The following is a 25,772-nucleotide window of genomic DNA, read 5'->3' on the forward strand; positions in this document are numbered from 1 at the left end:
AAATCAGTGACAATATTACAAGTTCAGCACATCTGCATGGCACAGTGTAAGGCAGACGTTGCTGTTTCTCCCCCTTCAAATGAGGAGTCAGCAGCTGTCCAGCAGTCAGAGGCAGCAGAGGCTGTAGTTGTAGTAACGAACATAGTCAAACGCTGTGATTACAACAGCAGGACACAAGGATGCTTTTACACTACCATTCTCGTACCACTACTAAACCTCATTTAAAATGAAATCTGTGTTGCAATAACTTCATATAGTATGCTCGACATATATATGTATGTACAGTGAGATCCACAATCTGACTGTCTCGGTTATTCAGATAAAAAAAAAAAAAAAAAAAACGTCTGTGATGTGTTATTTTAATTTTTGGATTGAGTTGAACAATATGAATGCCCAAATTATTATTGTCATCATGATCAGCTGTTACACAAATCACCATACAGTTGAAATGTCTAGAAAACTATTGGATGGGTTGCCATGACATTTGATACAGCAATACATGGTGCCCAGAGGACGGATCCTGATCCCCTGACTTTTCCTGCAGCTCCATCGACAGGTCAAGGTTTCGACTTATTCAGTAAAAATATCTCAACATCTACAAGATGGACTGGAACCAATCTTTGCACAGGCATTCATGATGATAAAGCCTGATGACTTCAGTGATCTTCCGACCTGAGCCCTTGTGTAAATATCTGGATATCTGGACAGCTAATGTATTGATTGCGTTGATAATCATCTCAATACCTTGATATTGGAACATCTATTCTGACTCTTGGACCTCACACTGTCACCCACCTCTCTCCTTCTCCTTATCGGGCCATGAAGGGAGGGCAGAGTATCTTTCATCCGTTATGCAACATACCTCTTCATGTGTAGCACGTGTGTCTTCCAAACACAATATCTGATAGACAGTTTCTCTGGAACACATTTCTAACATTGCTCTGCACTTCACATCCACCTCGATGCACTTCACTGCGGGTGAACCAGTCCTCTCCTGTATGGCTGCTAAGTGGATTGATAAGTGGTGTTGTGGCTGATGAAATGTTGCATAGCTGGATGCTGATGCGATGTCTGCCAGACATGCCCCCTCAGAGGAGCAGGAGGGAAGATCGCACTAAACATAACATAGACACATAGATACAGTGAAGACAGAGGCAAAAAGTATGCAGGGATGAAAAGCTACATGACTGAGTGGAAGGGCATTTCCAAGAGAATGCGATGCAGTCAACTTGTGGATATGCCAGCTGGCTCATACTGAGTATTTACATGGTCTCTGAACCTCTCAAGTTCGCACTATCAAGTGTTTAATAACTGAGGAAATACACACATGCTCAGCTAAGGAGAGAAGTGTTTGAGGGTTTGATGGTGTAACAAAAGCACAGGGGGCAGACACGTGATCAGCAAACTACAGTGCAACTATACAACTAGCTCTGGCCTCGGAAATGACGGGGGTTAGTCAACATCTCTCAGATATAGTTTATTCAACATTACAAGTTCCTGAAAATATGGTTTTATTACAGAACTGATGGAAGTGTTGGTATATTTTAATTGCATCCACATTGTGCTACCAACCAAACAGTTTTACTGCTCTGTTTGTAGTTATTTCTAATGTATTTGTATTTTTTATTTTATAATGTATTTTATTTACCTATGTGCAAATGTGTTGTTTTGTCTGTTGTAAGCGCTGGACTGAGGGAAATTACAATCAACTGTTGAGAAAAAAGTGCTTGGAGCCAAAAATAAAATTCAGTATCAACAATTGTTCCACTTAATGCACCTGAATTCATGGCCAGGCAAAACAGTGTTTTAAGGCATCATTAAACATGAGCTAAAGGTTACACCTGAAACAGCCTAAAAATACATCTAATTACACTTGAGCAATATTCGCTCTTTAGTGCCCAGTTTTGATTTTACTTAAAGGACTGGGATTGGAAACCCTTATTTCATTTTGCAGTTAGCTTCCACACACGGCACACCTGCAGCACACCCAACAAGTGACACCACCAGACAAACTAAAACACAGGCAAACATGCAAGAATAACACCGGAATGACTGTTTCCTGCTGGATAGCATGCCTGTTTATCTTGGAGGGAACAGCGTCCTGACTGGTTTTGACAGACCCACCTAAGATGCTCAGGTGTTAACACTCCCGAATGTTAAGTCCAATTCTGTAACATATATTGATGTGCCATTGTTTTGTTTAGAAACTTGCTCCATCTGTGAAGTTGATGGAGTATCATGTTGTTCTGCAGCTAGCCAGTAGAGGGCAACGCAGGGACCATCTCCTGGAGAACTAGTATTGATCTATTTAGTCATCCAACTAGCCCAGCCATGTCATATGCCTTATTTTCAATCCAATACCATATTCCAACCCGAGGCTTTCCCAACATGAATTTGTAAAAAGGCCGTAAAGACTTTCAGATTTTACAGTAAAACCTAAAACATTTTTTACACCATATAATATAGATAGTAAATCATTCTAAGGCACTCATCAACTTTCATTTGTAATATACAGAATGTGCCTAGGTTTGTTGCTCTTATGTGGTTTACATATACAGTGCATAAAAATGTACACTCTTGTACATACATGCCACATCTGTCAAATATCAAATCATTGTTGAACTTTGCAACTCCACAGTAGATTTTGTGTACAGCTACATTTTTCTATATGTCAATAATTTGAAATATATTTTGTCTAATTTTAACAAATGGTTTGTAATTCACAACAGCACTTTTTTTTTTTGCCCATGTCCACATACTGCCACTGAGTAATTATTGTGATTGTTCATATCAGCAGTGGGGAAACCAGCTGGGTCTGCTCCTGCAGAGTTGACAGAATCAACAGCATTACCAGCTCTTTCCTTCATCTACTCACTAATGAGCCTGTTGGTGGAGCGTATTTATGAAAAAAAAAACTGCTTCAGAATTCAGTCCTTGATTTATTGGTAAAGCTGTAAATCCTCTTCAAAGATTTTCAGCTTCTTCTTGGGCCTGTAATTAACTAATGGCTCAATTAATCCTATCCAACCTGCATTGCCAGAGGGGAGAGCAGGGACATTCATTAGGAGCCAACAGGAGGAGATTAGTACAGACCAAACATACAACAATACTGGTACACAATTTTGCAGACAACAGTGCACAATTTCTAATGGGTTTAGAATGAAAGACGGAACAGGCTGCAAAGTGCCAGGAAGATCTTTGTGTCCAGAGAGGAAACACAGACGGAGAATTATTTAAAGTTTGAAAAGAAACGTGGTGAAAAGCAGAAAAACTGTGCTGTTTACTTCTTTTTTATTCATCTAAATGTGCAGCAGAAGAAAAAACTAATCCTAATAAACTAGCTGTCATCAAGCTGTCAAAAATACTTTTCATTTTAACTTTCAGTATCCTATCAAGTAAGTCCAAATTTAGCACAAACATTTAACAGGAAATTGGAATAATGGACAGCAGAAAATTGCTCTGCTATCTTTGGGGCAAAGGAATCTGTTCAGACTCTCAGAATTTTTTGGGATAAGGAATGTGACCCCTGGATCTCCCTCTTCCTTCTTTGGTAACAGGGCTGCACCATCAAAAGAGACCTAAATCGCTAAATCAGTTCTGACCACATGACCCACAGAAATATTTGTGTATTTAGCCAAAGGGGATGAACTTCTTATAGAGGAGTGAACAAAGCAAAAATGTGTTATTTTATTTTTTTTTGTCAGCTAAAACCGAGTCACACTCTCCAATTAACTAAATCCTATCAAAAAAGACATTGTTTCTTGGGTATTTTTTGCATTGCTCACATCTGCTTTTCTTGTGTTTGTGGTTTGTTTCTTTGTTTGTTTGACTGAAGACACAAGTCCCCAATTGTATAATGATGTTATTCTTCCAGCGCATACAAATCATGAGAAAATGGCAGAAGTCTGCAGCCAGCTCTCTGACCTTTCCCGGACACTACTGACGCTCTGATGAGAGACAGATCATGTTGTTTCTGTAACTTGACTTTAGATTCTTTTCTTTTTTCCTTTTTGTATGCTGAAAAAGGCAATTACACCTTCAACGCTGCCTCCATACACATGGCTTTTTAAATCCCAAAGGCATGAAGTCCCATCTGTTAACTATCACTGACAGGCTGGATTGTTGGCACTGCCAGATTATTGTAGCCAAAGCTTAAGGTGCTGGCACAAAGCTCGGCCTGCCTTCCATGCGCTCTGCCTGCTGTTAGAAAGGTGTAATCTCCCTCTGAAAAGGCCACTTGTCTCACACCTTTTAGCACATGGTCAAATCCCAGCGGTCTCAGCACTTTACAGAAAATCAAAACTGGAGGACACAGATGAGGACAGTGTTTGTATACCTCAGGTTCAAATTACACTACACCTCCACACATAGCTCTAAGATGGAGAATTTATTTTAACAAGATGAACATCTTGAGTTTATTCATGAAAATTAATTTGAAAACCCAAAGTTCACAACCTCTTATATTATTATTTTTTTAAGCAAATAATGTAAGCAAATAATTAATTGTAGTTATAAAGCTGCTTTAATAAATATTTTTATGTTAACAATGAATTATGTTTCATATTCAACAGAGAATTATGACTTGACTGCAGATCCCCAGAGCTCTATAGACCTTTTTAGCATCTTTCAGCTCATCGTCTTGGCTTTACAACCCACAACTTTACTGTTTTGGTTCATTCTTGACATCCCAATTTTCAGTGAAAAAGTTATAAAAACTGTACGCTACCATCCCAGCATCAAACAGCAGACACAGTTGGTGACTAGCTAAGAGCATCTAGCAGCTAAAGAGACAGATATTTTTCTCAAGGCACCAAAACAGAGCGAAAAGGAGCATGAAAATTGGACCTCACTATTGCTCAATCTGAGAAGCACACACGCACACACACAGACACACACACAGACACTGAACTGTCTCTCCGTGCATTTTGCTGAGCTGCACTGCAGAGAGTTAACAGCACAGTTGTAGATCCATGTTGCTGATTCCAGTTCAGTATTGATGTGCTGTCACCCCTGGGGACCACTTAAAGTGAGAAGAGACTTGAGTCAGCACTTAGTGAGCACTAGCCAGTGATGAGACGCACATACCATCAGCTAATGCTAATGCTCAAAAATTAAAATAAATAAATGAATCAATAAATAAAGTAAAAATGATCTAGTTTGTTTATTATATATATATATATAAACACCTGTCATCTGACACTGACTGCTCATTCCCATCATTGTCATCGTCTGTGCAGTGTGACACATGGTGGAGTCATGCATGTAGTAAGTGTGTTCAGGTCCTTACTGAAGGACAGACTCACTAAACACACTAATCTTAATACATCCATGTTCTGTTCTGTATTCCCTCCAGCATGAAATCAAAATGCACATAATCAGCTGCCCCTCCCTTCCTGTGAGGTGTAATAACCACCATGTTCATGGACAAGCTGTGTGTCAATGGCTGACACCAGTAACAGAGCTGGGAGTCTGACCTCCAAACATCATTGGTCAGCAAACTGGGGAGGGGGCGATATACTGCAGTGTGGTTCTTTTTTTCTGCAGAGGGGAGGGAGAACATGCTACAACATTACTGCTGCTGCCTGCACCTCTCCTTGTATGTACATTACCCTTTCCGTCTTCCACATCTCCTGCCCTTTATCTAAAATCTCTTCATCCCGCAGCTACCCTATTTATTCCTGCTTGAACCTCACCAGCCCCATGGGAAGATGAAACAGGGGATTTATTTCCCTCCTCTTAAAATATCAGTGCAAAGTCAAGCAAACAAAGACTTGAAAAAAAAAAAAAACCCTGTTCTTCAGTTTTTTATTAGGAATCCATGCTCCACTTTTTGTTTCTCTGACTTAAACTGCACATATGTAAAAAGATGCCAATTACATCAGACAATGACAATGCACTGCTGTGAGACAACAAGAACAAATAAACAGATAATCCCACAACAAAATGTGAGCAGATCAGTGTGTAGTGAAGCGAAGTGCACACGTTGATAATGAATTTACAGTGTGAGTTAATGTACATGATTACATAACATATAGGTTAACATCCACTATGAACAACAGTGAAGAGCCATGAGGGCAAACTCACCCTTTGTTTCGCAGCATTCCAACACTCCAGAGGTTCAGTCTGCAAATGAGGGAGAGGAGATTTACCCCGAGCCGGTAAGATGAAGAATGTGGCATTCACACTCCCATTGATGGAGCTGCTGCCCCCCACCAGTTATCCCTTTTGCATGAGTGCATTCAATCACACGCACGCATGATACGCACTAGCCACTCTTAGGCTAAAGTTAGTGTATATCAATGCTTGTCACTCACTCCACAGTACAGTATGAGTGTTTCTCCTTATTCTTAATATCTCTCTCTCCAGCGCCAAATTATTTCTCCTTTGAAAATGTGATCTGCACCTGATTCCTGTCAGCTCTCATGTCTCTGTTTGCCTCCTTCCCCTCCTGAGCTCTTGACAGTGCACCTCATGATTTAGCCGGTGTTACAGCAGAACGGAGCTGCAACGATTCCCTGCTGCATCATTTGCTCTGGTTCTCATCACGGCCCTCTCTGCTCCATGTAACTTTTGCTCTCTGTTTATTTCATAGCTGTGCAGTAAATCCCTGACTCTTATCTCTGTGTTTTTTCTTTAAATCATATCACTAACTTGACCATGCTAGCTCTCCTCCACATTTTTACAGGTCTTCAACAGTCCAGTCATTGGCACAAAGCTCTATAAGCTGCCTGGGCTTAGTACTGGACTAAACCATTCAGATGGCCTGAGGTCTATCCCAGGAAGGACCTGCTCTATTAATCTGAGGGAAGGATAAAGGGGAAAACAGGGTGAATGGAAAGGTGTGAATGCATATTTGTGTGTGTGTGTGTGTGTGTGTGTGTGTGTGTGTGTGTACGACTGTGGAGGAGGGGGACTTTGTTTATTTTAGCATTTATTTTCTTGAAACAATGCAACATTTTCTGCTTTGCATGTCGTACAAATCACCTACAAAGACATGCAACACAATCATTCTCAGCCACGGTATTAATCCAGTTACTAGAGAGAGAAAACATGCTGTGATGAGAGGTCGCTGTAGGGTGAGTGTCCTCCCTCCAATAAATCTCTACATAATCAATCTAGTAGCAGAGAGATTGTGCAAGGGGGTTGGAAAACACTGTGAGCTAGCAAGTGTTAGCAAGTGAACATTTGTGAATTAGCACTAAACACAAACACACAGCCTGAACAATGAATTTGAAAAAAGCCTTGAAATACAGACAGATTTCTAATCAAAGTTAATGTTGTATTTCAGGGAGATGGATCATTCATTTCAGCAGCGCTCTGACACAGTGCAGGTTTGGATTAATGCTGTGCTTGGGAATGATAGATGTGCTCTGTTGTGTGACACCTGATGTCAAGTTAATTAAGACACTGTGGTTCAAAGTGTGATATGATTAAAGATTCAAAACAACACTGAGGATATTCTAGTCACGCTCGGTGAGTGAACTGTCAACAGGATATCAAAGATGTTTGAAATATTTCTGTTTAAACTGCAGTTTGCTCCGAACTGAAAAGACTTACTCATCAATCCATGTTAATAACGATAAATGACACATCTGTCACCCATAACTAATGACAAGGCATTAATTGCTTTTGCTTGAAGAGGTGCAGGTTTTGTTGATGACTCGTTTAGCCCCAGGTCATTTCTACCTTTATATTACTTCTGACCTTTCAAAATGGATTTAATCATGTGGTTATATTCAGATTTATTGGTGTTTGGACTGTCTCAGTAATGTACTTCCTTGCAGCCTGCAACTGCAGTGATACCGATATTTAGGCCTAAAGTTCAATAAATTAGCTTCACTCCATTTACTCGCAATGCACAATCTTAGAGGAAATGCATTTCATTTAACATGCATGCTTCTTAATAGCTAAGTCATCATTTCGAAGAGAGCAAAAAAAAAGAAAGAAAATAATTCATGTGTTACTAATAACAGTCCTAGATGGCCCAAATCAATTTGCACAATAGCAGCTCCAAATGAAAGCTAACAGACTCATTAACAGGATTTACAATTGTTTACCCTGATGCTTTTCATAATATTTTCCAGCTATAGCTGCTTGAACCTATCCAGTTTCAGTCACCCAAAGAGGGGTGACGTACAACAAAGGGGCTTGTAAACAGGCGATGTTGCTACTACATGGTCAATGTCTCAGACCCCTGGGCAACTAGGTGTCATGAATTACATAACATTCATACTTCACATGTATGTCCATATTCTACAATTAAAATGACAATCTGAAATCTTGAAGAGTGGGATCTGATTCCAATCAGCAAAGGAGGGGTGACACCTCTGTCTCCTCATTTCCTGCCCCCCCCCCACTGTCCAGTCATCAAATAAAAGCAATAAAGCATATTCCTAACAGCTAGACCATATTTCCATTCAAAAACTAAAGTGACACATTTCACTTTCTTGTCTTATTTGCCACAAGAACTCTCTTTTCAACTCACAGCTGACTTGATCTTGACAGCCAATGGTCATTTTCAGGGCTCAGACTGGGGTGAAGCCAACAGAGGTAAGCATCCCACAAAGTCCCATATAATGCCAAATCCCATACTAATAGTGGGGATGTTGAGCGGCTACGTGACAGTATTGTACTGCCATCTAGTGGTTATTTTTTTAACTAACCTAGATTTAGTTTAGATTACTTAGGTTTCATTTATCCTGTAATGAGGACAAGTTATGTAATGTTATAAAACCATGTCAAATTAAACATTATCATATGACAAAGTTTTTTGTTTCCTTGCCCTAAGTTGAGTTAAATGAGACTTTTAAAGTGCCATTGAGCAAAAGCAAGAAAGGCTAATGAAAGCCTTTGTTGTTTGTGGGCAGTTCCCAAGTTTGTGTGCAAGTGACTGTGCAAATAAATAAGAACCTATATGCCATCATACAAATTCTTTTGCAAAGATCATTCACTGCAGGGTTGAATTGATTCTATTATAGTGGATGTTCAAGGTATACTGTCTGGTAAATTCTAAATTCTCCTACTTCTGCATCTTGATAGCTGCAGTCTCTTTTAGGGAACCACAAGCCACAGGTGCTGAAGTTTTTTAAACAGAATGTATAAGTGTGTGCTTTATACTGTAAGTCTGCGTCACCTGGTTGTTGGATTTTGGACTCAAATAAAATGAGACCATAATTGTATCTACTGGCTTTCAGATTCTGAATAATTCATTTGTCAGGCAGTTTGACACTGAGTGAATGAAATTGATACTTATCTGTTATTGCCCATTGTTTTAATGTGTCATTGCAATTCAGTCCAAAATAATAGGTCAAAATATAATTTATAAATTTGACTAAGTGGAGCGGAGCACTTATTTCATGTGTGTCAGGTCACTGTAAGAGCCAAACTGGGCAGACAAATGGGTGACACATCATGGGCTGAAGACAAGTTCATTCTTGTCAACTATATAGAACAGAAAAGATTCAAAAGAACTAATGTGCACAGTACAGTCATGCTCTGTTTTCAGAGGATATATATCCTAAAAATGAAAAAAAAAAACTTATCAGAGGCTTTATATCTTTTAAATAACATTATTTACAGCAAAATTGCATCAGTTTTGCTCTTCCACGCTAAATTTCTTGCACATCTACTCATAAATTTACGGTCTTTATCCCACACACAAGTTTGTTTTAGTGAAAACAGCACAAATGTGACCTCACATTCATGTTTAAAGCAACCGTTTACAATTTAACTCGTCTTCCCTTGCAGGGTAGTTATTTGAACAGATTTATGAGATTTTTTCATAACTGTTATTAACTTGTCCTTACTTAACACATGCGTTACGGTTTCAGATGCAGAGTTGTCCTCTCAAATACACATCACATATATCCGCCCCAAAGTCCGCCTGTGCCGTAACCTCGCCTATTTACACCACGTGTCACCAAATCCTCACCGATATCAGGAGCCATGTTGATCAGAGTTTATTAGAACTGGCATTGGTATATGTTTAATAACTCTGAGGACTTAAACACACTGGCTCCAGGCTGGTTTGTAGCATGTGAGTATGAGTTTCATTCAAACTTCCATATACTGGTTATCCTCCTGCATGAAAGAGTTAATCCTCCAGCAGATTCAGACGGTGATGTGGAAGCGAAACCGGAGCTGGTGCCGTCTCATTTCCTTATTTTCTTGCTTTGTTGCTGCAGTGCCTGTGACATAAGCTGCCTCTGTGCTCCCTGAAGAACATTGTTTGTTTGAAGTCTATGGAGTCTAAATGCAACAGATAATATGCAAAGGCAACATTTGGTAAGAGCTCTGCAGGTATTATATCTCAGATGTTAGCCAGTGTGTGTGAAATGTCAAGGTGACAGTGCTATAATTATGATGCAATCCTATAGTAATCATATTAAGCATACTGTGTTAATTATAACAATAATTATTATTATTATGTAAGCTTTTGGCACAAATATTTCTGTAGACAGTTTTTGAAATACCATCAAGTCTATATTGTAATGTAATGAAGGAGAGTTATCACATGCCATACCTGGACAGTGCTGTATATTGTAGCATTGTATAAGCTGCACTAATCAGTATTTAATATTAACAATAAATGAAATGATTATGTGTAAAGTGACAGATGTTGCTAGTAGTGAGGAACTTACAGAGAGACTGTTTTGCTTTACTGTCACCAACCCTGTGTCCAGCAGTGGCAGGCTGTGGTTTTCAGTGAAAACGCTCTGTTTAACCCACGATATGTTAACAGTAAAACAGCAGATAAACAAAGTTAGCTGGTGAGCATAGTGGAGCATCGCTGCTGGTGGGGAGGAAAATAATTTAAATAAGAGTGAATATTGGACTTACATTTTACAGAATATTTCCTAGTGGTGTTTTGTGTCTGCTCCACGTGCAAACAAGTAACTATTTGATAAATTGTTTTGTATGTCAACTTTATAAGATGATAAAATGTCAATGTCCTTGTTGTGCTGTCCCACTTTGTCAAAAAAATGAGTTAATGTAAGTTTAAGGCTTTTGCAGATTTTATTCTCTCTCTTTTTGTAAAGGTTTCTGAAGCGATGCGCTCCCCTCGCTCCCTTCTCCTGACATGGGTCATCGTCATATGTTATTTTATGACGGGCCCGTACCATTGCATGGCGTCCCAGAAGAAGACATCCTGCAGCGTGCAAGATGGCAGAGCTGACTGCAGCCACCTCAGCCTCAACGCAACCCCTCAAAACCTTCCCAGGAACATCACCAGCCTGGATATGTCTCACAACAGGCTGGTGAGGATTTCCCCTGAGTCTCTAAGCCTGTACCATGGACTCCTCCACCTCGATGTCAGTTACAACAGTATCACCAAGCTGGATGTGCGTTTGTGCCAGACGCTGCTCCAGCTGCAGATGCTGATCATAGAACACAATGAAGTGCATCTGCTGAAGAAGGACGATCTGAGTCACTGCACCAGTCTAACACGGTTGAATATGGCTAGTAATAGGCTAAAGCTTCAAGGAGAGCCCTTCTCTGCGCTAAAGGTACAGGTTTCTCTCACCCTGATGTATCCCACATCACTTACGGGAATCTGTTGTTTGACGTGCCTGTCATGCATTGCATTAATTAACACTTTATTTTGTGTTTATTCACCTGCTATCATTCACAGAACCTGCAATTTCTTGATGTTTCCACAAACAAACTGCCTTCAGCCAAGCTCAGTTCTCAGCCTCAGCTGCCCAGCCTTGTGAACCTCAATCTGGCATTCAACGACTTCAGCACTCTGGAGAAAGACGACTTTTCTTTCCTTAACCATTCACCCTTTCTACGAGTCCTCAATCTCTCAACTGTGCCTCTAAAAAAAGTAAGAAACTTACATGGAATTGAGAAATGAAATTGAGCAGTCAAAACCAGAACTAGTAGTATAAAGTAGGGTTACCTACCTTGGTTTCAGTTGTCTGTTTTGTTTCCCAATTTTTGTCTTAATGCAAGATCCCTTTTTTTTTTTGTTGCAGTTGGAGCCCGGTTGCCTTGATCCCATTTCAGGCCTACATACGTTAGTCATGGATGGGAGTAATATGGGCAATCAGGTCCTTTCCAAACTCTGCTTAGAGCTGTCAGGGACATCTATTGAGACCCTGTCTCTTCAGAAGGTGAACCTGGTCACACTCTTGAATGCAACCTTTACAGGGCTGCAGAAAGCAAATTTAACTTTTCTGGATCTGTCCCATAATGGCATGGTTAAAATTGAGGAAGGCTCATTTCAGTGGCTGCCCAGACTTCAGACTTTAATTTTGGCCAACAACAACATCAAGCACCTGACCAAGGACACATTTCAGGGGCTCAAAAGTCTGAAAAAACTCCAAATGACAAAAGCTCTGGTGAGAAGTACCTCCTCCACCCCGATTATTGATGATTTCTCCTTCCAACCATTAAGTGCCCTGGAGAGTTTAACATTACAGCATACTGCATTTCGGGAAATCACAGCGAACACCTTTACAGGCTTGATAAGCCTTCGGGAACTTGATATGAGCTGGAGTAGTTGTGCATCGCTCAAAAGCATCAGTGACAAGACCTTAGTCTCTCTCGCAGGATCGCCTCTCAGACAGCTAAATCTGAGAGGAACAGATATAGGAGAGATTAATCCTGGAAGCTTCTCTGTTTTGGGAAACCTCACCATCCTCCTTCTAGATCATAATTTTATAGGTAAAATTCTCACTGGCGAAGAGTTTAAAGGCCTCGGTCAGGTTCAAGAGTTACACATGAGCGATAACTACCAGAAAGTCAAACTCAGCTCCACTTCATTTGTTATGGTGCCCAATCTTAGGGTCCTGACTTTGGGAAAAAGCATTAATATCACAGCTTCTGAACTGGATCCCTCTCCATTCAAGCCCCTGTCCAACCTCACCTTCCTGGATCTCAGTAACAACAACATCGCAAACATCAGAGAGAATACGTTTGAGGGGCTTGTGAACCTGAAGGTGCTGAAGCTCCAACACAATAACTTAGCCCGGTTGTGGAAGAGTGCCAACCTAGGTGGGCCAGTGTTGTTTCTCAAAGGGGTACAGAACTTGATCACCTTACAGATGGATAGTAACGGGCTGGATGAGATCCCAGAGGAGGCTCTGAGAGGTTTGAGCAACCTCAGTGAACTAAGTCTCGCAAGCAATCTCCTAAACAGTCTTAAGGACTCCGTTTTTGATGATCTAACATCATTGCGTGTTTTACGTATACAGAAGAACCTGATCACAACTGTGAGGCCCGAAGTGTTCAAAACTCCGATGAGAAACCTCAGCCTACTTGTCATGGACAAAAATCCATTTGACTGCACATGTGAGAGCATCCTGTGGTTTGTCATATGGTTGAATAACACAAATGTTACCAGATTGCCAAACCTCAGGGACCAGTATAGGTGCAACACTCCACGTGCTTACTTCAATCGATCAATCATGGATTTTGACACCCTCTCTTGCAAAGATATGACCCCTTTTCAGGCTCTTTACGTACTGAGCAGCACAGCTGTCCTGATGCTGATGGTAACTGCACTTGTGGTGCGGTTCCATGGCTGGAGGATTCAGTTTTATTGGAACATACTGATCAATCGCACATTAGGATTTAGTGACGCCAGCGTTGAAGAGGGCAGGGAATTTGAATATGACGCTTACATCATACATGCAGAAGAAGACAGCCGCTGGGTGGAAAGGATGATGGTCCCCTTAGAGAATGAAAGGTGCAAGTTTTGTTTGCAGGACAGAGATGAAGTCCCTGGGATGCCACTGCTTGAATCCATTGTGGATAATATGAAAATGTCCAGGAAAATCTTGTTCGTCGTCACTGAAAGTCTCCTCAAAGATCCCTGGTGTAGACGGTAAATCAAACATACACAGCTTCATTTAATATATTCTTTAAAATGTTGTGATGTGTGACATATTTTATACTCTATCTCCTCTGTACATTAGCAGTATCGTCAGCTCTCAAACTGTCCCTCCACCCCCTGTCTCTTCTCATCCAGATTTAAAGCCCACCATGCACTTAACGAGGTCATTGAAGCCAGCAGGGACTCTGTGGTTCTGGTCTTCCTGCAGGATGTGCACGACTACAAGTTGTCTCGCTCACTCTTCCTCCGCAGGGGCATGTTGCGCTCGAGATGCATCCTGGACTGGCATGGTCATAAGGAGAGGGTGCCGGCCTTTCACCAGAAGCTCCTCATTGCACTCGGCATGACGAATCGATTGAGGGAGTGACTGTTTTTTATTGATAATAGTGGAAAATTTCAATTGTAATAATAATAATTACCAAAGTTTGTCAAATTATTACTAATTGCTACCAATCGCTGATTGTTTTGTTGTCTGTATATGGAACTTGTTTAACTAACTGGGGAATTAATGAATCAGACAGATCCCCCTGTCAAACCACTGATCAGTAATTAAGGAAATCTCTGTTCTTCCGCTGCGTTTGTTTCGAACTCAGTCTTTGTTTTGAAACTCAGACAGTATGCCTGAGATTTAGTGGATTCTGAACAGTGGTCTGAATTATGGCTTCATCTTTATCCAGCAGCCACACAGCTCCCATACGGGTCCACTTGGTCCCTGAAGGCATTTCACTGATGCTGGAATATACTGTTATTAGTGTGTGTGTGTGTGTGTGTGTGTGTGTGTGTGTTTAACATTTGTTGTTTACCTGTTTAAGTGAGGCAAAAGCGTCATGTTTTCCAGTACTGTTTTCAAAAACGCACAATGCAAAGTATAAATGATATCAAATCTATTGCAAGTAATTTAATGATGCAGTCTCTTAATAAAGTGTTTGCTAAAAGGTTGTCTCATTTTCAGTGAAAAATTAATTAAAATGAATGAATGTGTCACTCTGACATCTAGTGGTTGTAATAAGAAACTACAATATTTGTTGTGTTTCAAATACTACACAAATATTTCATCAGTAATATGACCATTTGCAAATTACAAAGTAGGTCATTGTTACTGTTGAAATTGGAAATGAGCTTATGAAATTTATTTAACACAAGATAAATATTGCACAGCTGTAGAACTTGAAATTAGGAATTTTCGGGGCAAAATATAACAGCAGTCATGGGATTGTCTATTCCCATTTAGTGTGGTTCTTCAATCTGTCAACCCATCCAGTTACATATCAAACAGCAGCGATTTTTTTTCCTAAGCTTTGAAAAATTGAGAAACAGAAAAGCTCAGGCAATAGACACACATTTGGTTGCTTTGACAAAGCCCCAATCGGACATGATACAAATTTCTTAAACGTTTGTGAAGCTTACTGTAAAACAGATTTTTACACCCCCCCCCCAAAAAAAAGGACCTCTTACCTCTAATGGAAAAAATTTTGAAAAGAAAGTATGAAGACACATTTCATAAACTTTATATCTTCAAGGAGAATGTTTGGTGGAAAGGACACAGTGAGGTAACACATGTTGTTCTTTTGATAATGGAAAAGTAGTAAAACAAACAACTAACAGGAGAAATGCTACATAAACCTCTGTATCATTACAATAACGATACCTTTTAAAAGACGATGTGGTATTTACATCTTGACAATAAACTGCATTTCGTTTTTGTATCTTACTTTTGACTGATGTTCAATTCTATTGCCTTTATATAACAATATTAACTAGAACAAAAATAGGATTTTAGAAAAAGAGAGAGACATGCCCCGCCATTAGTGTCTGATGTGCTCAGTGTCAACAGCGACGGCCCTGATGTTTGTTTTGGTCAAAGAGGTAATGATGTAACCGGTCAAACTACCCATAGCCTCAAAAATGAAAAAAAGCTGGGTTGAAATAAACTGTGTTTACACAACACTCATTTTAGACACTACTAAAGTCAAATCTTAAAAAAAATAAAAAAAAAATAAAAAAAAAAATATATATATATATATATTATATAGATATAGATATAGATATTTTTATTTACACTATGAAATTAAAACCATCACCGACATATTGAATTTATACACAGTAAATGATTACTCTGCATTAAGTATATATAAACATATACAATTATAATTCTAAGTAGCAAAACATAACTAGAAAATAACCGTGTAACCTTAATATTCTCATATGATTAAATAGTACCTTATTCAAATTCAGACTAAAATGCATCTAAGTAATACACCTGTTATAATCTACATAATTTTATAGCTTTCAACAGTGAAACCTGTTGTAACTGTACAAAAGATCCTCCCTATGTACATGTTTTTTCATTGTTTTTGCCGCATGTGTGAATTCCAAACGGCAGAGGTCCTTGAACGCACCACATACGTAATGCTCGGCTCAGAGAAAACATCTGCTGAACTATCTCTCAAGATATCTACAGTGTGTGCGTCCATTGAGCCGTGAGTTATGATGTTTATTGTTAAACTTCGTTGATGTTTATGTTGATCCATGAGTCTGTTTTGATGACTTCACAGTAGTTTTTGCCATCGGTTTGTATTATGTGATGAGCAGTTACCCGCTAATGAGCGACATGGAGATAGCTGCTAACTAGTAATAGCCTGAGAGCTTTAAGTTACTATATTGCTTATTTCTGTTGTTTATACATTACTTACTGCTGTTAACTTATCAGTGACAGCGTATGTCCATCTTGTATTGTATCCAACCCTGTAAATTAATGCTGACTGTAAATTCATAACTAATCTTGAGCTATAGTTTCAGTTGTTATCTGGATAGAGACATCTAGCTCAGTATCTTATGTCTAAGTTGTGCTTTATTTCTAATCCATCTGTATTGTTGTGCTTGTATTGCAGAAACCACACACACACACACACACACACACACTAATTGACCCAACACTCAGATAAACAGCTTGAACGTTATTAAAGGACTCTGCCTCTTCTTAACGCATCCTGAACATTCCGATCGTGTCCTGACCCGACACTCTGAAGCGATTGCTGCCACATAAGATCCTATATAGTCAGTCCGTCATACAGTAACCATGAAATATACTTGGTAAGGCTGTTATTCATTAAAGAGGATGGGTATGCCATGACCAGAAAAATACTAGACAAGTAGAGGGGGGAGTCGGACAAAGGTCAGGGCCAGTCAGCTAGATCATTAACATCTTCATTATATAATCTTTGCCAATATTTATAGCTTTTTTACATATTTTAGTAGCCTGTTAATGTGGATCAAGCTCCAATCTTATATATAATTTATCTTGTATTTCCCTCTACAGTAGTCTATAACATTTCCTAAATTATGATACTGCCCAAGATCAATAAATGACAGCAAATGCAGTCGGTCCCCTTGATCCAGTAAGTTTTCAGTGGATTGAAAGCAGAGGGAAGGAGGAGTAAAAGCTGGGCATACGTCACAGCACCTTTATACTGAATGCATAACTTGAACACACACACAAACACACACCCAAACTGTCTGTACAAGTGTGTATAACCTGCAAACAAGATGGCAGTTTTACTTGGTGGTAACATGATACCTTCACTTGGAGTCAGCGTCTTCATCGCTATTCTGATCTACATCACCTACAAGCTGCTCAGCAGTTACCTGCACAAATGGTTTGAGATGAAGCCTATTCCCGAGTTGGGGGGGACATACCCCTTCATTGGAAATGCACTGCAGTTCAAAACCAACGCAGGAGGTAAGAGAGCAGTCAACATTGCTGCTACAGGAGGCTGCATAGGCTGATTTACAGCATGTGCAGCCTGTTAAGGCATAGACTATCAGGAACAATGGAACTCATACGGTGCAAAATTTTACATTAACTGACATAACTGATAGGATAATGCCCCATTACTGCATATATAGCCTACAGTTGTTTCTTTGTTCCAGATTTCTTCCGTCAAATTGAGGATTATACCCGTGAGTTCTGTGATGCGCCGCTGCTTAAACTCTGGATTGGACCAGTGCCATTTGTGATTCTGTTTCATGCTGAAACGGTTGAGGTATGCTGGCTGACAGCTCCACATTTACAACATCAAGTGTACAGTGCATATAGTAGGTGTAACTTGTAAATGTCCTCATGCCTTATCTTGTAAATATGTCTCTTATCCAACAAGCAGGGTTTCATTTTAATTCCAGCTCAGTGACATGTAAAGCCATCGCAGTCTTTCGCAGACATAAACATAACACCCACATATATGTTAAATAAGTCACACATTCAATGAAGTGGGGGCTACAGTGCTAAAGCTAATTTCTGCCAGACAACCTGCTCTGTTTAGGATGACACTGCATTTCAAAACAGTGCTGATGCTCAGATTGCAGCCACTGTCAATTCTATATAACCGAGCTACTGCATTTAAACATTTAAGCCCTGCCTCCACCTGCATTTACAGCCTGTATTTACAATATACAACCAGTGGTTAAGCTGTAAGATGGATGCTTGCTTTTGTGCTATATATTTTGTTGTTTAAAATGTTATTGTTTTGCTACAACCTGTCTTTTGTAGACAGTTCTGTCTAACCCTGTTCATATGGACAAGGCTCAAGCATACAATTTCCTCCACCCATGGCTTGGAACTGGTCTTCTCACCAGGTGTGTACCTGCAATCATCTTCTGCATGATATTAAAAGATGACAAGTAACAATCAGAAAAAGGAACTGTGGGTTTGAAAAAATGGTAATGGAATAATAACAATAACAATATTAACTTTATAGCTATATCTCAAATGTATAATATAGACTAAGTCTTAGCAGATTGGTGTCCATTCTTTGTGAGTATAAAAGTGTAAAAGGTCAGTTTCATGGTAATCTGCCACTTTATGATGATTTAAATTTAATAAAGTAAAAGTTAATTTCTGCTTCTCCTGTCATTCCGTTTCATTTTGTTCCCAGTTATGATTTCATAAGAATGTGTGGGCCCTGTGTTCCGTCTCACCTTTAAACCATCTTTGATTCGTTTCCTTCCTTTTGATCAGCACTGGGCGTAAGTGGCGTCAGCGGCGGAAGATGTTGACTCCCACCTTCCACTTCTCCATCCTGACAGACTTCTTGGAGGTGATGAACGAGCAGGCGGATATTCTGGTGGAGAAGCTGGAGAAGCAGGCGGGGAAGGGTCCATTCAACTGCTTCAGTCACATCACCCTCTGTGCTCTGGACATTATCTGTGGTGAGTATGTGGATATCAAATGTAGAAGTATGGATGAACCTTTTACATCTTGTGCATATACAATAAGAAGAGATACCCAATTCATGCACTGGGCACTGGATTGAACAAAACACTCTTTAAACGATGTCTTTTCAGAAACCGCAATGGGAAAGAAAATTTATGCCCAGAGCAACTCAGAATCAGAATATGTTAAAAGTGTGTACAAGTGAGTTATTTTCTTTTTAACATGTTTATACGGGCAATAATGAGTTAAAAAGTTAGGTTTATGTCATATTTGTTGTGTTTTATTTCACTTTGTCCTCAGAATGAGCGACATTATCAGCCGCAGACAGAGGACACCTTGGTTTTGGCCTGACTTTGTGTACAACTACTTTGGTGAGGGCCGGGAGCATGACAAGACACTTAAGGTTCTGCACTCCTTCACATACAATGTGAGTAATGGAGCCGGCGGTATGAAAATCTGTGAATATTCAGTGTGTTTATTACACTGAAACATACCAGCGTTTCACAGAGGACACAATATTAAGACAATGTTCCGCTTCCTTTCTTCTCAGGTGATACATGAAAGAGCAGAAAAGATTTCCGATACGGAGTCAGACAGCGACTCTGATCAAGGCACAAAGAAAAGACGGGCGTTTTTGGACATGCTCCTGAAGACTACAGATGAGAATGGCAACACGATGAGTCATCAGGACATTCAGGAGGAAGTGGACACCTTTATGTTTAGGGTTGGTGGTGACAAATAAAACTCACAAAGTAAAGCTGCACCAAAAAAATATTTGATATGAACAATGTTGCTCATAGTGACAAAGCTGCAGTGAATTATCATCCCTAAGGCCTGCAGAGCGTTTTAGTGTCTTTTACCCCATTGTTTTGGTTCACTCTCACAGCTTAACCTAAACTCTCTAGTACACCTACGTTACCTGCTGAGCACCACATGGCAGAGAAAGTTAACCATTAGCTGGTAAACATGGCGCCTGTGGAGCATTTAGCAGCTTAGGCGCCAGATATTTCCCTCAGAGGCTGTTGGAGCCCCAAAGTGAAAAGGAGGGTGAGTGGAAGACTTACATTCATGGAGTGGCTAGAAAAGCAACTCCAAATGAATACTATCGTCTGCTTGATGTGCGCAATTGTTTGCTAACATGCTATGGTGATAATATGACAAAAAAAAAAAAAAAAAGTATTTATGTATCTTTGAAGTTTTAAAGAATGAGCTGTTTTTCTGTATTTAACTGCCTTTATTTGAAGGGTCATGATACTACAGCCGCCTCTATGAACTGGGCCATACATCTGCTGGGCTCCCACCCTGAGGCGCACGGCAAAGTTCAACAAGAGCTTCAGGAGGTGTTCGGTAACAGCAACATCCCTCTCTATCCCCGTAACAGCACGCGTTCTCACTTTCATGACATCATTTATTTTCCTGCCCGAAGGCCTTTTGACTCAACTTTGTTCAGACTCATTTCTTCTTTACAAGTCTAGGGGAGCTTATACATGGATAATAGCTGTGAAAATCCTTGCCAAAATACATAGAGAATAATTGAATTATTTCCACACATGTGTGGATCCATCTATACATTTTTCCATGACGTAAGCTACACGGCCTTGTAGCAATAATAGATACTAAGATTGCATCAGTTTGAGGTTCTAACAACAGAAGTGTTCATTTTATCCTATTCCCAACATTTACGATGTAGCCACCCAGTTGCTTATTAATGATCTATAGGTGGGGTTTTTCATTCTATGAATACCTATAAAAATGAGTGCAGTAAAGACTCTTAACTTTAATAAATACACTACTAGCAAAGTCTTATCTACTGTAGCAGGTCAAGAATATATCAAGGATATAGAAGTAGGCGAAAGTGCAACACCAAGCAACCAGAGCTCAAACTTATCAACAGCCGTTTGACCTAAGAACTATATTCTGTGCTGAAGAGCTTAACAGTATTTCCTGTTTATTGTGCAAAGGTACATCTGACCGGGCCATTAACACTGAGGACCTGAAGAAGCTCAAATACCTGGAGTGTGTGATCAAAGAAGCCCTGCGACTCTTTCCCTCTGTGCCTTTCTTTGCCCGCAGAATCTGTGAAGACTGCCATATCAGTGAGTTGCAGATGAGTGATGACACTTGAATGAAACATTAATTTGTTGAGTGCAAATCCCCCAAGGCGGTGGTATTTTCTTTTCTTTCTTTTTTTTTTTTTTACCGAGAAGCCAAGGGAAGCCAGGCTCTCTCTATTATTTTCATTTGAAAAATAGTTTTCTTTGTCACACACCATTTACTTTATGCTGCTGTCTCGTCACCACTTTTCATTGGGTTTCTTCAAATTAATAAAATGGCAACAATGTGAACTGCTACATGTGGTAAATATCAATCAGTTTGTGTGGTGAAAGAGTAAATGGTGTTCTGCGGCATATGATCATACTAAGTTTGTTCATGGAAAGCCAAGAAAAGTTTGAGTTTTTGATTAAAAGAAGTGAAGCAAAGATACACGAAATATGGCGTCAACCCGAGGAGATGGATCAAACATGAGCATCATATTAAAAGATAATTCAGCTTTATTACAACTGGGTTTTATTTTTGTAGGTCCTGCTATCATTCCTATTGTGGGAATACTGTATGATGTCATTGCTAAAAAACTTTTCTCTCAGACTATAGCAAATCATTTGGTGATTACAGTTTATAATGTTTAAAAATTAATTCAGCCTTTCTTCCTTTGGTAATTGGACATCTCTCATCTGTCTGTCATGATTGATGGCGCAATGAAATTAATTTCATTACGTCTAAATTAAACGCAGTGAAATTCATAAGGATCCTTCATGAAGAAAGTCCAAATAATAATTTAAGAAGATCCTTTTTCTTTTCTTAACTAAGTCGTGTTTTTACCTGTAGACGGTTTCAAGGTTCCCGAAGGTGCCAATGCAACCATTATCACGTACACTCTTCATCGTGACCCACGGTACTTTCCTGAGCCTGAGGAGTTCAGGCCTGAACGTTTTCTACCAGAGAATTCAGTAGGAAGGCCTCCATACGCCTACCTCCCCTTCTCTGCTGGACTCCGCAACTGCATAGGTGAGAAGAACAGGAGAGTTTTATTTTGTAGTTGACTGGATCTGTTTCCGTGCATACTTTAATTTCTGAGTGATGTCTGTTGAATCTGTCATGTGTGTAGCATTACTGATGTATGTGTGTGTGTGTGTGTGTGTGTGTGTGTGTGTGTGTGTGTGTGTGTGTTCCACTACGATGCTCCTCAGGTCAGCGTTTTGCTCTGATGGAGGAGAAGGTGATCTTGGCGTCCATTCTGCGGAACTTCAACGTTGAAGCTTGTCAGAAACGAGAAGAGCTGCGGCCGGTAGGAGAGCTCATTCTGCGACCAGAGAAGGGCATCTGGATCACACTGGAAAAGAGGACTTGATCAAATTTATGTTCCTTCATGGTCTTTATTTCCTGTTCATCCTCCCAGACACTGATGATGGTGAACACGGTAATGTTTTCTAGATAAGAGGTCAGGGAGAGCAGTAGTCTTGATTTTTTGTTTTCCAATCAGAAACACAAAACTCAAAACTGAGCTCTATAAATATTACATTGTTAGTTTTAGGGAAATACCTGTAGTACATCAGGGGTTCCCGCAGGTGGTCCACATGCAAGTGAGCTGTCATTTTTTGCAATACAGTACAATTTTGGTTAAAAAAAAGATGTAATTATATATAAAAAAGTAAAGCTGGTTAGAGTCAGGAGAGTTTGCACAAACATGTTAGCTTAAAAACAACTACTAGTTTCCATTTCACTTTATTAGTTCTTCCATTTAATATGCCGCATTGAGGGGTACACCAGTAATGTAATATTGCACTTCCACAAAGATCCCAGTATCCATCCACAGTTCCCATAAAGGTGCATTAGTTTTCCTCATGGTGAATAAACTTATCTTGATTCATAACTTCTTTAACTTTTAGTATTTCTGTAAGGAATAGAAACACTCACACATAACTCTAAAACTGTCAAATACATTACACTGAGCTCTTCTGAAAAACCTTTTGGTCAAAAAATAAAGAAATAAAAGCCTGACCTCTTGTCGCCCCGCGACTGGAACTCTTATGAGAGAAACTTCAGGTTTATGATCATAAAGCGCAAACACTCTTAACTCACTGAATCACACTAAGGTCAGAAGGATCCATTGTAACAAAGTAATCATAGCATGACACAGTTACAAATGACCCCATCCATAATGTCATGGGATGATTTAACTGGCATGCCTGCAAGGGTCATTGCCTTACACCAAAATGACATGACTGATGATGAATGACACGCTCTTTTCCGATGCTATTATATGAATTATTGAGCACATCTCCAATCAATGGCTGGATAGAGCTGAGGCGCCTCAGCTCCACATGAAGCGGGAGGAATTCATTTATCTGAGAATCTCTAATAAATGGCTCGGATAAAGGAGCGTTAGGTCAGATCTGTTGTGTGACTACAGTGGGTGGCTTACATGAGACTCATTTCCAGGACTTTAAGCTTTTATCATGAGATATTTTATAATGATAAAGCATTCATTTCACTTTGCTGAAAAAATCTCTGTAAGTTCTCTGTAAAAAATGTTCACAGTGAGCCATAATTAAAGTGTCTAAACATTATTATAAAAAAAGAGACAAGGATAGAGTTGAATAAATCTAATGAGAATTTAATGATAATGATTAATACAGTTTGTCAGTACTGATGCCTTCTGAACGTATTCTTGAAAAGGTTGTAGAGATAGACTTCATAACCACAGCTGTTCATTTTACTGAATATTTTTTAGAGTGTAAAAGAAAAGAAATTAAAATGGAAAAAAAGCTGAGGGTGCACAGAACTGACCCCATCCCATGCCTGGTGGTTTTATTCTACTGTGCTTTGCAGTTACACAATCATTTTCAATTACATTTCAGCTGCTCGCAGCAACAGCTGAAAGCTCCATGTGTACAGCGGTATCAGCTCCACAGTTACACAAGGAAAACCGAATACCCGCTCGTGAAGACAACTGGTAAACACGGTAAAGGGCATTAGGTCGTTGGCAGGGACTTGCCGGGTTTGCAAACGCCTGACAGCAGTTGGCACCTGTTCAAAGTCTGTGGGCTATTTCCAATTCCAAAACAGATACTGAATGAACCACTGACGCACTGGCTCCCAACCAGCGCTTTCGCAAAGGGGTCACAAGATGAATCTGAGGGGTCATGAGATGATTATAAGACAGAATGAAAACCATATTACTGCCATGCAACATTTTTTATCTAATATTTTCTTGGTTCTTATGTAATCATAGATAGTTCTATCTTCTCAGTGCCCTGTAAATATTATTCACATGAAACATTTTGAGAAGGAAATTCATTTATTAATGAAGCTCACAAACAAGGTCGTAGCCAGGATTATTTGAAAATGAGGTCATAAATCCAAGCATCCTCTTTTTGACTTTTAAAAATGAATTTTTTCTTTGAGTTTGGATATTTTTCCATTGATTTTTAATTCTTTATTCATTAAAAAAAAACTTTTATATCCATGAATTCTCTAGATGATGGTTTGTTTAAAGCGTTTAAAGACACTGAGTCTAAAAGAGTTTGGTATTTGCCTTTTAAAATCCCACTATATCTAACTTTAAATGATAAAATATAAACTGCACTTCAGGCTCCCATATTCCCAGAAAAAAATAGAGAGGCCATGACCTCTGTGTACTTACAGCTCTGCTACACAATCTGAGACAAAGAGTTACAACTACACATCTCTCGGTTTTGAGAAGTCACAATCCAAACACAACAACTGCATCAGAGGGAGCAACAACAAAAGCTGATAAACGCTGCAATTTTAACAAGGACCCATTTCTGTCATGACGGTCTGACCTACACTGTTGCTTTTAGGCTGCAAATCTACAGTGTGGCACTCCTTCAAGACGATCCACCAGACACACGTGAAACACTGACACAACAATAAAAAATATAACATGAACGGCTTCAATCAGACTTTCATCCAAGACACACACACACACACACACACTCACACACACACAGAGATACACACACAGATACACAATTCCTTGGGCACTGTGATGAAATTAAATGAAACCACTTGAGCAACAAAATGATGATAGATTTTCCAATTTCAGCTGGAAAATTGAAATTTTGTTGAAGTGATCATGAAATATTGCGACCCTATGGATAAAATAAAATACCCCGTGCTCTCGGGCCACAGTGAGTTCCTGAAACACAAAAGAGCGAGGAGCGGTGGAAAATGACGGTCATTAAACCGCCCTGCTTTCGAACAGAGTGTAGTTCAAACTGATGTCCAGACAGAGGCAGTAGTGTCTGCTTTCAGGAATGAGCAAAGAGAAGAGTTCACTGTGTTGTACAGTGTGTGTGTGTGTGTGTGTGTGTGTGTGTGTGTGTGCGTGTGTGTGCCAGACAGTGAGTGAGGGGGATGGAAGAACAGCACAAACAGCAGAATGTAACTACAGTTTATTTATTTATTAATTTTTCCTGCCTCGGTGCCCAGCAGCTTTCGTGTTAATGTGACTGACAGCAGTATGCAGCATATGAACAGTTTATAGCTTGTGAGTTTCAGATTTTCAGTGCTCTGACACTTGAATGACACATGATAAATGTGCAATGTCCCTTTAAAAATGATATTAATGAACATGTGTCCAGTCATAGCAACACTGCAGCTCAGATCCACAACATATACCGAGATTCTCTCATCCCGTTG

General features: G+C 39.6%; 2 protein-coding genes across 3 annotated transcripts; both read left to right on the forward strand.

Moving 5' to 3' along the window:
• Positions 1–9,903: 9,903 nt before the first annotated feature.
• Positions 9,904–14,778, forward strand: tlr3 (toll-like receptor 3). Of its 2 annotated transcripts, XM_023417376.2 has the most exons (6): positions 9,904–10,036; positions 10,185–10,284; positions 11,040–11,507; positions 11,633–11,827; positions 11,979–13,831; positions 13,976–14,778. In XM_023417376.2, the coding sequence occupies exons 2-6, from the start codon at positions 10,267–10,269 to the stop codon at positions 14,205–14,207; spliced, it is 2,766 nt and encodes a 921-aa protein (XP_023273144.1). In that variant the 5' UTR covers positions 9,904–10,036; positions 10,185–10,266; the 3' UTR covers positions 14,208–14,778. The 2 variants fall into 2 exon arrangements, with proteins under 2 accessions (XP_023273144.1, XP_023273145.1); XM_023417377.2 differs by lacking the exon at positions 10,185–10,284 and having other exon boundaries at positions 9,912–10,036.
• A 1,953-nt stretch (positions 14,779–16,731) lies between these two features.
• Positions 16,732–23,896, forward strand: cyp4v2a (cytochrome P450, family 4, subfamily V, member 2a). The gene is made up of 11 exons (XM_023417378.2): positions 16,732–17,579; positions 17,771–17,883; positions 18,387–18,472; positions 18,855–19,045; positions 19,181–19,250; positions 19,350–19,476; positions 19,600–19,773; positions 20,294–20,396; positions 21,011–21,145; positions 21,936–22,115; positions 22,298–23,896. The coding sequence occupies exons 1-11, from the start codon at positions 17,387–17,389 to the stop codon at positions 22,456–22,458; spliced, it is 1,533 nt and encodes a 510-aa protein (XP_023273146.1). The 5' UTR covers positions 16,732–17,386; the 3' UTR covers positions 22,459–23,896.
• Positions 23,897–25,772: the final 1,876 nt, after the last annotated feature.

The sequence above is a fragment of the Seriola lalandi genome, unplaced genomic scaffold (genome assembly GCF_002814215.2).
Source record: "Seriola lalandi dorsalis isolate HSWRI2012SDOR001 ecotype SW California unplaced genomic scaffold, Sedor1 jcf7180002054574, whole genome shotgun sequence".
Classification (NCBI taxonomy): Eukaryota; Metazoa; Chordata; class Actinopteri; order Carangiformes; family Carangidae; genus Seriola; species Seriola lalandi.